Source organism: Nipponia nippon, unplaced genomic scaffold (assembly GCF_047370975.1).
Source record: "Nipponia nippon isolate SJK-2023a ecotype South Korea unplaced genomic scaffold, ASM4737097v1 scaffold_11, whole genome shotgun sequence".
Classification (NCBI taxonomy): Eukaryota; Metazoa; Chordata; class Aves; order Pelecaniformes; family Threskiornithidae; genus Nipponia; species Nipponia nippon.
This window is the reverse complement of record NW_028262302.1, coordinates 27,790,643-27,805,848: the sequence shown is the minus strand read 5'-3', so window position 1 is coordinate 27,805,848 and position 15,206 is coordinate 27,790,643. Positions and strand designations below refer to the sequence as shown.

The 15,206-nt window shown below is 54.9% G+C and overlaps 1 protein-coding gene across 2 annotated transcripts in view; it reads left to right on the top strand.

Moving 5' to 3' along the window:
- Positions 1-15,206, top strand: part of SAMD4A (sterile alpha motif domain containing 4A) — a 109,057-nt gene that overhangs the window by 88,698 nt on the left and 5,153 nt on the right. For both annotated transcript variants that reach the window (XM_009472693.2, XM_087746843.1), the window contains 8 exons: positions 2,068-2,177; positions 2,833-2,919; positions 5,625-5,919; positions 7,386-7,471; positions 9,685-9,803; positions 12,203-12,404; positions 12,691-12,817; positions 14,506-14,589. In XM_009472693.2, the coding sequence (XP_009470968.1) occupies positions 2,068-2,177; positions 2,833-2,919; positions 5,625-5,919; positions 7,386-7,471; positions 9,685-9,803; positions 12,203-12,404; positions 12,691-12,817; positions 14,506-14,589 (1,110 nt within the window). The remainder of the gene's footprint in view (positions 1-2,067; positions 2,178-2,832; positions 2,920-5,624; positions 5,920-7,385; positions 7,472-9,684; positions 9,804-12,202; positions 12,405-12,690; positions 12,818-14,505; positions 14,590-15,206) is intronic.

The window sequence follows — 15,206 nt, the reverse complement described above, 5'->3', positions numbered from 1 at the left end:
TTGCCCCCACGTTTGGTGTGGGGTTGATCTCCTTCTGTGCAGCATTTGAGGAATTTCATTGAAACGCAAATCCTGATGTATGTCAGAGGACGGAGAACGTGAGCAAAACGCAGCATTTTGGGGCTGTTTGCATCCTCTGCTTGGATGTGAGTGGGGTTTGGGGTCAGCCATGGCAGCGGGCAGCAGGAGACTGCTGGCAGATGTAGGAATTGCCTTAGGGGACCAAACCAAGAGTCCTTCCTGCCCTGTCCCCTCCAGCGATGAGGCGTTGGTTCGGGAAGAGGTCTGTGACGATCCTTAACTTGCATCTGGCAGTCAGCAGTGTGGGGCTTTCTGGACAGAGACCATCCCTACCATGGGATGTCCCAGCAGTGGGACTGTCCTCCTCGTGTCATCTCATCCCTTTCCGAAGCAAATCTGGCCTCACACTTCGCAGTCGGATCAACCTAGAAAACCTTTGAGGTTGGCTATGTTAATGAAGGTTATTGGACTTGGCCATGAAAGTTGTCCTCATGCTGGCCTCAGGGATGGTGAGCAGAGCACCAGCCCCCCACCGCAGCCCCAGCCTGGCAGCAGAAGCATATAGTGGATAGAAATCCCTCCCAAAAACGTTGCAAGCCCCCATTCCTCCTCCCCTCTGGGTGGGCACGTTGGGCAGAGGAACCCCATCGGCGCAGCCTCGCTGCCAGCCATCGCTCCTTCCCCTCGGGCTCTCCTGCGCCGTCAGCCCCTACCTGCGTGGGACGTGAGGTCCATCACCTGCTTGACACATACCCCTCACATCAACTCGGGAATGATCAAAGACAGGGGAGATGTTGCTGTTAATTTGTATTTAGCCCCCAAAGAGACATTTCCCGAGCCTCCACCTGCTCTCTCCATTCAAGGTGGGGGGGGGTTCTGCTATTTGGGGCTGAAACATTGGGTTTTCACTGTTACTGCACCCGGCGCAGGTTGAGACGGGGCTCCCGGGTGCCTCGCTGGTGGGGAAGGGGACAAGGACTAACAGACAAGGGTATTGCTGGGAGCAGAGCGCGTGAGCTCAGTAGGCTAAGGCAGAGCTATTGTCGGGTTGTAGGTGCTAAATAAAGCAGGTCCCGATTTGGCACAGCATATGAAGCCTTTAGGATGCAAAGCAAAAGCATCATCGCGGGCACGGTGGTGTGCTGCAGCACAGATATCTGCAGGGCCACCCCCGGCCTTGTGGGGTGTCACCGTGGGCCCCCCAAACCTGCAAAACACCGAGTAGCTACTGAGCAGGCTGGAGTGGGGGAGGCTTCTTCGTGGAGGACACCCTGTCATGGGATCTGGTGGGGTTTTGCATGTTGCAGAGGAAGGATCCCCCTCCCTGTGAAACCACATTGATGTCAGGAGGAGAAAAGTATTTTTGGGTACCCATCCAGCCAGGCACAGAGGTGCTACACTGCAGATAATGAGTGGGAAGGAAGAAGTCATTTCAGTCGGTGCGTTTTGAGGTCCCAGGTCACCCTTCTGAAGCAGGTTGTGAGACCACCTTTGATGGCACATAATTTTTCCGTGCTCAAAAAAAAAATCTCTTTATTTCTCTTTTAAGTGGCCGTTTAAATTTTCAGCACATACCATCTTCCTTCACACCATAAATCAGTGTCTGCCATCTGCAAAACAGCCATTTGCTCGTCCTAATCTCGAGCACACTGTAAGCTTCAGTGGTTCCCGCATTCTCTGGAAAAGGGCAGCGAGGAGCTTGCCCATGCAGTGGCACGACGCCGGCTCCCTGTGGCTAACTCGCGGCAGCTCAGCCGCAGAAACCCAGCCTCTGAGGACGTGCCCTCATCTGCGGGCTGGTTCCTCCTACCATTGATATCCACAGCACTGTGTCCTCATCCAGGGGCTGGTTCCTCCTCCCATCCATACCCATAGCACTACGTCCTCCAAAAGGTCCGTGAAGTTCAGTAAGGTGTCCGAAGCACCGGTGGGGTGGTGGATGGCACCTGATCAGCTCCTTGTGTTGCTGTTGATGCTATATCGCGCGTGGTTAAGCGGTGTCAGGAGCTCAATGGGAGCTTTCATCTCCTTACCTTTGTGCTGCAGATGTCCCAGCCTGGCTGAAGAGCCTCCGGCTGCACAAGTATGCCGCCCTCTTCTCGCAGATGACGTACGAGGAGATGATGGCCCTCACCGAATGCCAGCTCGAGGCACAAGTACGTCCTACGTCGGTTGTAAAGGGAGCAGCCACGGTCCGGACTCGTGCAGTCGGTAGATGAGACACCTCCAACGCCTCTTTTTACGTCTTCACGTGGAAGACGTTTTGCCCACAGGTGGTTGGAGAGCAAGCAGAGAAAGGAAAATTGGGTCTTGGGGGGTGAAAAAACCCACGTTGTACCTGAAAATGGCTTTGTCCCAGATTTCTTACTGGAGTCCCAGCATGAGAGTCCCATCACTGGGAGCTGCACTTGGGTTTTTGTCCCGTTGGGATTAAGTTTAGGAGTTTCAGGGGCACAGTCTGCAGTACCCAACTCCTTTAAAGTCAGTGAGGCTTTGGTGGCCAATTGCCTTGTTAACCTTTGAAAATGTCCCCGCTTTCAGATTGACCTCTGCATTATCCTCGGGGCAAAGAGGGCCGGGCAGCACCTTTGCTTTCACTGTTTGAGATATACCAGGGAGGGACAGACTAGCTGGAAACCTCTTCTCTTCAGCAAGTCTCTAAGCGATCTTCTATGATGTCCCCCACTAATCCCTGCACTCAGAAATTTGATTAATTTATAGCAGCCCTTTTCATTTAGGGGAGGAAAGATTTGGGCTGACCAGGCTGTCCTGTGGAAATGTTAACGCCAGGTTTTGTGCTGGTTTTTGCAGAATGTTACCAAAGGCGCAAGACACAAAATAGTCATCAGTATCCAAAAGCTAAAAGAAAGACAAAACCTGCTCAAATCTTTAGAAAGGGTAAGTAACCGTAACCACTTTTGTATTTTGTCTTTTTCAAGAAGCCAGGAATTAATTCTGGGGTGAAAAACTCTTTGGTTACGCATGTTGTTGGGATCTTTTGCAGAGAAATCTGTTGCTGGCTTCACCGCATCTGAATGGTGTCTCAAACACTTCTGCACCAGATGCAGGTTTTATTTGGGACTGTATTTTGCAGAGTGGGTCCTAATCCGTCTCCGGCGCTCAGGCAGCTAGGATGGATATACCCTGCAGCACTGGTACAAGCCCTGCCCAGCTCCAGGGTGCTCGGAAGCACCTGAGCTCCAGGGGATGGAGGGCACCATCCCAGCAACACTGGTGGGAAGGTGGTCACCCATCCGCTGAGCTGTGGTGCAGGACCAGCTCTAGCCACACCAGCCGCCACGGTCCTCTCTCCCACTGGAGAACGAGCTGGGCAAAGCCTTTAACCCCTGGTTATCCCTTGGCCACCGGGTTAACTCTCCCATCTCGATGCCACTGTCCGTCTCTAGAGACCCCTCCATGCGCAGCAGTGCTTACAGGGACCCCCGAGCCCTGCCCCTACCTCTCCATCCCCCCAAAGAGGTAGGATTTCCCAGTGTGTGTCAGGTCAAGGGCTGCTGCGGTTTTCTGGAGCATCATATGGGCAATCTGTCCCCAGATAAAAAGCCAGACACCCACGTCAGTGCCTGAACAGAAACTTGAATTTCCAAAGAGAACAAATAAAAACTTCTTTGTCCCTTCAACAAAAGCTGAAACTCTGCAGAAATGGCTGTCAGAGAAGCACCAGCACCACAGACTGGCTGGGAGCAGCCCACCCAACCTCTTGCTATTTGTTATTGCAATATTATATTATATTTAATTGCACCGGCTTCAAACAGCAACTTGCAGAGCCTCCCGCTAGGGGCTTTTAAATACTTATGCGGTGTGTTGCTATTTATTGGTGTTTTCGTTAGCTCACTGCTTCACTATTTATTTATAATATGGGATTGTACTCGGAGTATGGCAGGAGCTAATAAAGCCGTATTTACCTCCGTATATTAATAATAACTATTAAATCCAAGAGACAGCCCACTGGATTGAGCTTGCTTCGGCAATGTGTTTTCCAGGCAATTGCACAGCCTCTTCCCCGGCTTCTCCGCCTGGGTTTTGAAATATGGTATTGATTGACTGGCGCGGTGCGGGAGCTTAAGCCCGGCTCAGCTGACACAACCAGCCACGCACGCTGTAAAATACAGGATAAGTGGCAGGGACTGCATTTGAGCCCTCGTGGGGTGGGTTTGGGCGGTGGGGCTGTGACCGTGTCCCACTTTGCTGGGGCTCAGAGTCGCCCGTGAGCTGCTTTACTTGGGAGGAGACGTCTCTGGTTTTCCAGGCTTCCCATCCAATTTCTTTTTGCTAAACAAGAGCATGTGTGGGACTTGATTTTTTTTTTTGAGGCAGTGTCTCACTGCTAAAGATTGCTGCTTTCTTGGAAAGAGCTGCTCCACCCCTCTCTGCCGGTTAGCAGAGCAGGATTTTTTCCCCCAGAAATAGTGCCCAGCAGACTGATGCCAGGTCTTCGAGAGAAGTGGAGCTGAGATGTCCAAGAGTGAGCTGGGGGTGCAGCAGGAATTAGGGTGAACAACCACGTCAGGGCTTCGGCTGGCTCGCGCGCAGCCTGTGTGCCCGCTTTGTGTCCCTTCCCTAGGCGCAGCCAGGACTCACCCCAAAAGCTGCCTCTTTCCAAGCGGCGTCCCATGAGCCAGACCCTGCGATGAGCTGTTCTGGTCCAGGCTACATTAAAAACAAAATGCAGTTATTTCCCATCAGCTTTTCAGCATGGGAAGAGAATCTGACCGTAGAAAGGGATGATCCGCACTCATAACCGAGAGCAAGGCTGGGGGTGTACCCAAATCCTCTTCCTCCCAGGTAGACCTCCCCCAGGCTCTCCAAGCTGAATGTTTTTGCTGCAGGAGCATAAGTTCACCTGCAGCCTTGTGATTTCCCCTTCTGTGTCCGACCACAAGCCACCCTGCTCCCCTTGAATCCCTCCCTTTCCCCTCTGCATCTGCTCCCCCAGCCCGTCCCAGTATGGACGGGGACATCCCTGCTTCGCTGCTGCAGGAGGGGCTCCTGCATCCCAGCGTGGTGCTGGATTTTACAATGGTGGTTGCAGGACATAAGGATGCTATCACAGGCTCTTTGGGGCAGAGCAGTTACAGAGAGCCCAGCTTGAAGGCAGTGCTGGAAACTGGATACAAACCCATGTTAAAAAATATAATTGAAATTAAATAGGGCAGAAAAGTCACGATTGTGGGATTGCTGGGGAAGGAGCAAGATACCTGCTGGTCTGGGCATGGAAATCTCACAGGATGAGTCGCTCTCACAGGGTTTGCATCTTCCTGGTGGAAATTTGGAAACGCTGAAGCTGGATTGTTGCTGGTTTTGGGTCCCAGTGGTTGACGGGGCACATTCATCTCTGGGGATTCAGGTCTGAGCGCATCCATGGATAATCAGGCACAGTCCCTGCAGCAGCTCCATGCTCCCCTGGTCTAAGCAAAAGACTCAGTGAATGAAACATGGCTGTTGAGTATGGACTGGAGCAGGAGCGAGGCCGTCGGCTTTGCTGGGGATTTTCTGGGGGGTAACAGTAGGGGTCTGGTTCACAGCCGATGTCCTGTTGTCCCTGCAGAGACAAACCCTTTTCTCTCCACTTGAATCCGCAGGACATCCTGGAAGGTGGCAACTTGCGTGTCCCGCTGCAGGAACTGCACCAAATGATCCTCACCCCCATCAAAGCCTACTCTTCCCAAAACTCAAGCACGGAGGAGCACAGCCGGGACGCGGACTCGCATCACCCCTCCTCCCTGATCGGCTCGGACAGCCAAGGCTCTGACTGCAAGGACTCTGCCGCAGGGGGGATGCAGCAGCACCATTTGCCGGGATGTGAGGGCGAGTCGGGGGGGGCCCCTTTGCCCGAAGGCGACTTGCCTGGACAGTTCACCAGAGTGATGGGGAAAGGTGAGCTTGTTATTGTCATCCTCGCTAGGGAGAGCCGCTTCAGGGCAGGGTGCCTGCAGTGGCGGCGCTGGTAGCAGCCTTCCCCCGAGCTCCTGCAGGCCACGGTCCTAGGGGTGATGATTTTTTGAGGCCCCGTCATGCTGTGGTAAGAGGTAAGAGCGTGGGTGGGGAGGTGGGCAGTGATTTTGGGGAGGGGTAGCGATGGCACGGGCTGCCTGCCCCAGGTCAGAGGTGGATAGCATCCTCTCCCTGCCCCAGGTCAGAGGTGGATAGCATCCTCTTCCTTCCCATTCAGAGCCCTGGGGGCATCCCGTCGGTCCAGAGGTGTTTTCAGCAGCGTTCCTCGGACTTGCTTTGCTTTTGAGCAGTGGCGCATGGACTGGTTGTGAGCCCTCTTGAGTGCAAATCGGCTGGGTCCAAGCCCCTTTTTAAGCCCTAATTTAGATGCAGGACATCCAAAAATACTCGGGTGCCGTTCCATGCCTAGTGGGGGGTGCATGGCCTTGCATCAGGATTATCACACTGGGAGGTGCACTGGAGCGATGTGTGGTGGGAACCGACCTCCTGTGCCATATACAGGGCTCTTGGAGCAAATTTGGATGAGCTTGGATGTGTCCTAAGCCCCGTCGGTGGCACCTGAGCTGCTGATGCTGGCTGCCTGGAGGGGGATCTCCCTGAGGAAGAGGGCAGGGGAGTCTCATCGCAGGCTCACACAGGAGACCAGGAACAGAAAGGAACTCGCTGGGATGCCACGAAGAAATATCAGCCGTGTCCCTATTTCAGACCTTTTTTGCAAAAAAGAGATGAGATGTTTTCTATATAAAAAGATGATGCAAAATTTCACACCAGCTAATTGACTACATGCACAGACAAACGTGGGTTTCTGGCCCCATTTTAAACCCGCTGATGAATTCAGGCCGTGACAAATGCCTCCGTCACGCACGAAGCTGTACATATGGCCCGAGCCTTGGCAGGACAAGGTGTCCTTCTGGACCGCAAAACATCCCTGCCCGGGGGTTATGACAGGAGAGACTCATTTCTCTGTGAACTCATTTCCACTTGCTTTTATGGGATTAATTCCGAAAGAGGTTAAAATCCATCGGGAAAGGTAGGAATCCCTTTGCAGCGGGAGCAGATCTTGGCTGTAGGAGCCGGAGCTCTCCCAGCGCCGGCTCTTGTCTAGGAATAGGGAATAATCCTGTGCCCCTGATTTGCTCAGGTCTAATTTTGGTGACTCCAATGGTGTCACTCTGGATTTACACCAATGTACCAGAGAACAAAATCCGGCCCTAAATATAGGATGGCACGGCAGGAATTGGGGAAGGGTGTATTTTCTCGCTGATGAGAAGACTCACCCATGGGACAGGGGAAACAGGACATCCAAGGCGTTTGTTGGACCCCCCTGGGCCCCAGCTCGGTGTCCCCATGCCCATTTCTCTTCTCTTCTCTCTTTTTTGTTTTTCCAGTATGCACACAACTTTTAGTTTCCCGACCCGACGAAGAGAATATAAGTTCCTATTTACAGCTCATAGACAAATGTCTAATCCATGAGGTGAGTCGTGACGGGTCATCTAAAACTGTTGTTCTCATCACTTAGAAACTGTTTCCAAAGTGTCTGTTTATGTAAACTTTTTGGTTTCTAACACAAATATTTTTGGGGGGTATTAATAGTAATTCTGACAGAACAGGGCTGGAGCGGGCGGTAGCTCCAACGTGGCGCATGGAAATGTTGCCCCCCGTCCACGCTCGCTTAATTGCCAAGACCTGGAGCTGGGAAATTCATCCGGCTCATGACAGTCTGATCAGCAGCTGGATGAAAGGAAAAATCCCGGGATGAACGTGCAGACAGACCCGGCGATCCCTTGGCTGCCTCTCGTTTTGCAGCATGTGGTCTTGGGATTTTGCAACAGGGGCATCTGTTTCTGCTCCCAGCGGATCTGCCTTTGCCAGGTGATGGCTTGGGATGGCCAAGGCTGTGCCGCAGGGCTCCGACACGCTCCTGCCTGGTGGCAGGGAGGGATGGCCGGCGTCCCCGGTGTCCAGCAGCGTTTCGTACCCGTGCCAGCTGCACCTGGAAGAACAAGCTGCTTCTCATCGCCTGCCCATATGGCAGGGGTCGGGGGAAGATTGCACACCCTCTCGTAGGAGCTGCAGGCTTTAAACATTTCTCAGTTATTTGTTTATAAAAAAATAAGCTGTCAAAGCACAGAAGAATCTTCTCTGGAGAGGGCTGGTGGCTGCAAACCCCAAAATGTGCTGCACGCCACATGGAAGAGGAGAGAAGCGGCTCGCAGCCCCTTGCCTTGCAGCTGAAGCCCCTGCCCAAGCCACACTTGTGCAAAGGTTTGATCCACGCATCTCTGCAGGGCCAAGCACGGGGCATCTTGAATCGGGATGAAATAATTGGATATTGGGCAAAACGCAAGTGCTTCAACGTATTTTTTGAACCGTGCTCCTGGACACCTCTGTCGATCACAGGGGGGATTTCAGTGCATTTTGCTGGCAGCGCCTGCAGTGTCAGCCAACATTTGGCCCTGTAAAATACGGGGTGGTGGCACCACTGTTTGGGTTTGCTGCAAGACAGGTTTAGAGCCGTGGGTACGCTCTTCTCGGTGCTTTACACAGATGCGGGCAGCGGCGAATAGCTGTAGGGGCTGGAGGGGAGAGCATGCCTGCTCCCACTTGCTCCCCTCTCAGAGAGCGTCGGAGCCTGGAAATGGTGCCTGGACTTTCTGGACGGCCAAGCAGGGCATCGCTGGGGGAGCAGAGGCGTGAAGAGAGGAGCGAGGATGGTGGGAGCAGATGCCCAGGGCTGGAGAGCAAAGCCAGGAAGGCACAGAGCTGCAGAGGGGCTCATTTTCCAGGAGCACCCGGGAGGGACGTGGTGACACAGCATCACCCCACCGGTGCCAGCCTGTGTCCCAGGACCGTGCGTCGGCTCTGGCAGCGCCGGGAGACAACATCTTCTCCAGAGGGCGGTTCGGAACAATCGAGTCAGACGCTAATTAGCCTCCAAATTGTCCTCCAGAGACGTCCGCTCCTCTCCGCCGGCGGCGCAGAGACGTTGGGTGTCTAAAGTTAGCTGTGGTGGGCACGTGGATGTCCCCGTAACCCACACCGCCTGCCTGGAGGACTGGGGCGTTTCAGGAGGAGGGCTGTCCCCTGTGTGGGTGACCTTCTCAGGGAGCCCGGGTGGGTGACAGGGCTCACCCTGGGTGACCTCCTGCAGAGGCTGTTGGCACCGGGAACAGAGCCGAGCTCTGCCCAGCCCCAAGAAGGAGGAATAGGATGCAGGATACCACGGAGCAGCTCTGCTTTCCAAATCCCAGCTTTTTCCCACCCCAGCAGCGTTTTCTAGAGCCACGTCCAGGTGACAAGTGTCACCACCAGCCATCAAACCCCGCGGGTAGCTGCGCTCACACCCCAGCAGCAAGCGGGGAGCTGCAGCATGAGCAGTGGGTCTGGGGGCTAGGAGGGGTTAGCGGGGAGGCTTTGGGGATCCCTGTTCTGCCCAGGGGGGTTGGCAGCCTCAGGGCCATCGCTCTGGGGCACAGGGGATGCTGCTGGAGCATTTTCTCAACCTGAGATGAGTAGATCCTCGAGAGAGACCAGGGTTTCCCTCTGGACTTGCCGATGGGGCTCAGCTCACACCACCGCCTGCTCCAGCTGCTTTTCTTTACATGCACACCCACATATGCATCCCTGCTTGCTTAGTCCAGAAAAATATTCATACGTTTCTTATTCTTCTCTTTTTTTGGGGGGCAGGCGTTTACAGAGATCCAGAAGAAGCGGCTGCTGTCATGGAAACAGCAGGTGCAGAAACTCTTTCGGTCTTTCCCTCGGAAATCCCTCCTGGAGCTGTCAGGCTATCGGCAGCAGAGGAGGTACGCCGGCTTTTGGGGAGGGATGGATGCAGCAGCCGGGGGGCCCGGCAGGAGCATCTCAAGAGGGACCGATGTCTCCCAGCAGGGAGGGACTGATCCTGCCGGATTCAGAGATGCATTTCGGGAGGGAGGAGGATTGGAAAAGCTTCAGCAGTAAAACCCCAGGCGTTGGCTGGGAAGGGAAAGCAGCAGTAAGTTTGCTTGCGTGTGTGGTCTGCGTCTACCCCACCGATTCCCACCGCATCTCCCTGGCTCCGAACCCGGCGCTTCCCAGCTGTGCAGCGTATCCCCGGCACTGGGCGGCCGGCTCTTTGCTGCCGCCCTTTGCTAATTACATCAGTGCTGGAGTTTCACCAAAAAGCTGTCAACTGGCAAAAAAAGGCTTGGAGGGTGCAGAGCCCTGGGGCTGCGGTCAGAAAGCCAGGTGGGGCTGTGTTGCAACCACCATGTTTCCTCACTTCCAAGGTGATGCTGGATTTCGGGTGATCCTAGAAAGCGTTGGGGTTATGGCAAGAAGAGATATTTTTAGATCAGTTTTAACAACAACATCAGCCTTTTGTTTCGTTCTGCTAAGTCTATTTTATTGCAATGTTGTGCAAGTTCTTTCTTCTCAAAGAGAGTTTTGGAGGTAACCGGGAGCATTGGGACAGCTGGGATGTGAGTTTGGAAGGAACAAGCGCAGAACCAGAGTGTTCCCCGGTGGAATGAAATGAAATATTTTGGAATGGAAAAAGCAAGCAGTTTCAATGCTCGCGGCAGGATCAGAAGCAGAATAGACAAGAGCAAAGGTTTTTGATGGACCCGTTTGGTCTGGGCCATCACCGGCGCAGCGGTTTAGCTGCACACCCAGGCCGACCCCAGACACGAGGTGGGGCTGCTGGCTCAAAACGGTCCCAGTCCCTTTCCCGGGGCCGCCCAGGATGCTCTCGGGTTTCCTTGCTGCTTTTGGGTGGTTTGCATTTTGCATTTCTTCTGCTCCTTCTGCTCCTGGGAAGCTGCGGGCAAGGAAGGAGCAGGCGACCACTCCTGCTTTTCTTCTGGGGATTTAATGGCAAGAGCGTTTTTTGGATGAGGTTTAAAGAAACCCAGTCATACTCCTGCCTCGTAAATTTATCCGGTTTTGGGATCCCAGCGTGCTCATGTCACATGAAGCGTGTTTGCAGCCACCCGCACAAGCAGGAGAGATGAAGGCTGGGAGGAAGATGAGCTGAAACGTCTGCGAGGGTGATTAAGTGCTGGAGAAGGGCAGGGGGGGAACGGGGAGCGTAAAAGCAACCGCAGCTGTGGGTTTGCAGAGCGCTCCTATCCTTGGCTGTGCTTAAACCCAGTAACGGCATTGCAGTCCTGCTGCCCAGCTAATCAGGTAGAGACACCAAGCCAACATTGCGTGGCAAGGAGACCAGCACTGCGTGTGTTTCCAAGGATTACCTGATGATTTTTGTGTCATTCCTCTGGTTTTAAATGCAAAAACCTACATGGGGACAGATGCCAGCATGTCTGACCCGACCCTCCAAGCAGTAAAGATGGTTTCGTGTCCTGAGATGGGTGTCTCAGGATATTTGGGCTGCATGGTCTTGGGTCCAGATGGTTTTGCTCTGACCAGAGGGAGCTGGATGAAGGTTTGCAGTGCAGAGTCAGTCCCACCTCTGCACCAATGTGCTTTTCGCTCATTCCCTCCTAGAAAATCTTGGACTTGTTAGGTCATTTTAACCAAGTTGTCCAGAACTTGAGAAGTCTCAGAGAGGACCATGTTCATAGAACTGAACCTCCTGGAAGGGGAGAAGGTCCAGCGCTTCGAGCATTCCCAGTGAAGAAAACCCAACAGCATAAGCTGAACCTTTGTCAGACACTAGAGAATCCACACACAAGAGCTCTCTTATGTACAGCCCAAAGGCATGAAGAGTTTAAGTTAAAACCCCAAGATATCAGGCACCGCTAGCTCCAGTGCCTGGGGAATTACCTGCATTATTTTAGCTTGCAGTTAAGAATAGGCCCATTTTGCAGGAGTAAAATAAACTTTAAAGCAAAATAATGTGAATCTGAGAACTGCAGAAGGGAGGGAGGGTGACTGGCAGACGGGAAGAAGAGGGGATGCTGCTGTCGTATGCCCAAACCTCCTTCCCGTTGCACGTGCAGGATGGAGGACCGTCCTCCCGGGATGGGAGGCTCGGGGCAGGAGCAGTGAACCCGTGGCCGTGGGATGGGCGTGGGGTGGCGAGCATCAGTATGGGGCATGGGGTGGCGAGCATCGGTCCGGCGCTTTGCAACAACGCAGGGGCACCCTCGGGACATTTGGCTGTTGGTCTGAGCGCACCAAACCAGCCGCTTGCCCCCGTGCCCGCATCAGTGTTCCCTTGCAGGGGACAATTTCTCACCCTCGATGCTTTCTCTCTCCGCAGCCGAGGCTTTGGCCAGTCAAACTCCTTACCGACAGCCGGATCTGCAGGGGCAGGACTGGGCCGGCGAAATCCCCGCCAGTTCCAGATCCCCTCCCGCAACCTCCCCACCGCCCGGCTGGGGCTGCTGGGCCCCAGTGGGCTGCTGGGCACTCCCCAGCGCAGCCCCGCCGCCAGCCCCGCCATCCTCAAGCAAGGCAGACAGGTTGGTCGGCATTCACAGTGTCTCCAGTTTTTCCATCCCTTCCCTGTAAGCTTCCTTTGCTTTTTCTCCTCTAACTTCTCTGGATCCCCTTTTTTTCCTTCTTTAGTTCAAGCCAAGCAAGCGAGAGCAATTTATTCTCCATGCAGCTGGGTGCAGAAAAGGGACTGGCAGGAGGGGGGCAAACTGGGAGGCAGAGGGGAGAGAGATGAACCAAAGGGGGTTATAAAATGTGGTCCAGACACCTCCGTTTTACATCCTGCACCCCTTTTTTGTTTGCTTCCCACAGAACCTCTGGTTTGCCAACCCTGGGGGCAGCAACAGCATGCCCAGCCGGAGCCACAGCTCGGTGCAAAGGACGCGCTCGCTGCCGGTCCACACCTCCCCGCAGACCATGCTGATGTTTCAGCAGCCAGGTAGGAAGCAGAGATTGGCTTTTTCGCTTATCTGCAGCCCGGTGAGAGAAGGGGAGGTTGCGTGAAAGGAGCCGCGCCGGTGAGCCTCGCCGCAGGCGCATCGCCCGTGCCAGCGCAGCGCGCTCCGGCACGCTTGCAGCCACGCTAGTATCTTTGACACTGGTCGGATTACGGGGTTGATTGAACCAGAGACATCACTGGAGGGATTTTGACCCTATATATAACATCTTGGCCCTATATATAAATAGGCTGGTGCCTTACCTAGCTTGCTTCTGAGGGGCTTCGTGTCAGGCGGGGAAGGCGGTAGCTCTTCCATCACCTTCTTTGCTCACGTATGGACACAGAGACCTGATGCTGTGTCGGTGCTTCCTTCCCAAACACCGCGAAAATGCTCCCGTATATAGGAGCATCCTCCGATTCATGGGGGTTCCTGCGGAACCTGGATCTGAACCGGGAGCATTCTTCCCAGGAGGACAGTCCTGCCTTGTTCTCTGTGTATCCCTTCATTAGCCTTTAAGCATGCCTTTTCTTACCAACACACTTACCAGAACAATTTATACCCCAGGACAGGGAGCGACACCCCCCCAGTAAACTAAACCTCATCCATAAGCTTCTGCCGTGGTTTCAGCTTGGCAGCTCCCCTCGCATCACACACCTGCGGTGTTTTAACTGCATAATTTAGGCAGCAAATGTCCTGTACAGCAAAAGCAGCGTCTGTTCTCGGGTATTGATTAAATACCAGGACAAGGGCACATTTCTACAGGCGCTGAAGGAGAATAAATAGTTTTCTCTTTGCGTGTTAGCCTGCGGTGAATGAGGGCGTGGGAGGATTAAGGAGCCAAAGATGCAGACTGAGTCGCGAGGAAAATAAGCAATAACACGGGGCTGGGGGACCTCAGCCCTCCTGGACCTCATCCCATGTTCCTGTCAGCTGGTGGCAGGCAGGAGATGCCGTCCAGCGGTAGCAAAAGCTGTATTTGCAGCTTTTTGCAGACCGGGGGCTGTTTTGGTGCTGTGTGGATCAGGCTGGGATGTTGCAGCACACCAAACTTCATCCCCCCCCTTTTTTGGGCTCACCCCGGGGGATGTGGCAGCGGGGCCATGGGCAACCGAGCAGCGGCCAAGCTGGCCATGGAAAAGTCAGCCGGTGGCTCTGCCGGTCTGTGCTGCCATCCCACGTCTGAGCGCTAACCCTGCCTGCGCGCTGCCTGCACAGGCAGCTCCCGGCCCTGCTGCTCCCCGGGGCCGCTTGAACATTTTACACATCTTGAGGGTTTTTGCAGAGCCTGAGGAGGGGGAGAGCCCGGGGCTGCCCCTCCCAGGGCAGGGGGATCCGCTCTCGCCCCAGCTCCCCCCAGCATCTCTGATGGGTGCCTGAATCCCTCATTTCCCTCCACCTTCTGCTGCAATGCCCTTGAGTCTCCCCAGATTTGCCCCTTCTCAATAAGAAAGAGGGGGGCGACGACTATTTTTGCAAACGTCTCTTGCCGGAGGTGACTGCACTGGGAAGTGAAGCGCTGCCAGAGTCCGGCCATGCGGTCCGGCCCTCCCGGGGCATCTTTTGGGTGGTTTCCTACCCCATGTGCACCCACTCGGACAGCAGCAGAGCAGGCAGGGGCTGCAGGGCAGGCGGGCAGGGTCCCTGCCAGGTCCCCTGACCGAGGTCTCCTGTCCCTTTCTCCCTGCAGAGTTCCAGGTGCCGGTGACTGAACCTGACATCAACAACAGGCTGGAGTCCCTGTGCCTGAGCATGACGGAGCACGCGCTCAGCGGTGAGCACTCCCTCCTCCTCGGGCTCTTCCAGCACATCCACGCCACCTCCGCCGAGCCCCCCGGTGCCTGCCCCTGCCCCGTGCCCCCCAAAAGCTGGGACAGGCTCTGGCTGTGAGGGGATGGGACGGCAGCGGGGCTGGATGTGGGGATGCTCCCAGGGATGATCCCAGGGATGCTCCCAGTGGGGGTCAGACGGGGACATTGGCTTCTCTCGGCAAGGTAGCCGGGCCAGAGGGGTAAAACCGAACGCAGGGATCGCACCCAGCACTTAGTGGAGTCGGTGCTTATTAGCCACTAGTTAGCTTGCTAATATTAGTATGAGCTCGCTAGTTTGTTATTAGCTCTTGATAAAGCCCTTGCCACCGGAGCGCTCGAATGGTTCACAGGCTTTGGAGTATTTTACCCTTCTGCCACCGGCGTCCCTCGTTTGGCCAGGGGGTGCAGGAGCCCCAAGGCCCAGGGCTCAAACCCTGCCATGGGCTACAGGGTGCTGTGCTGGGCGCTGTGCCAGTGGCACTGGCAGCTCCTTGCCCGCGCCTGGGGCGGCTGCGGGTGCCAGCCTGGGTGGGCGGATAGCGGGCACGGGGAGGGAGGAGGACCAGGCGGAAAAATGAGC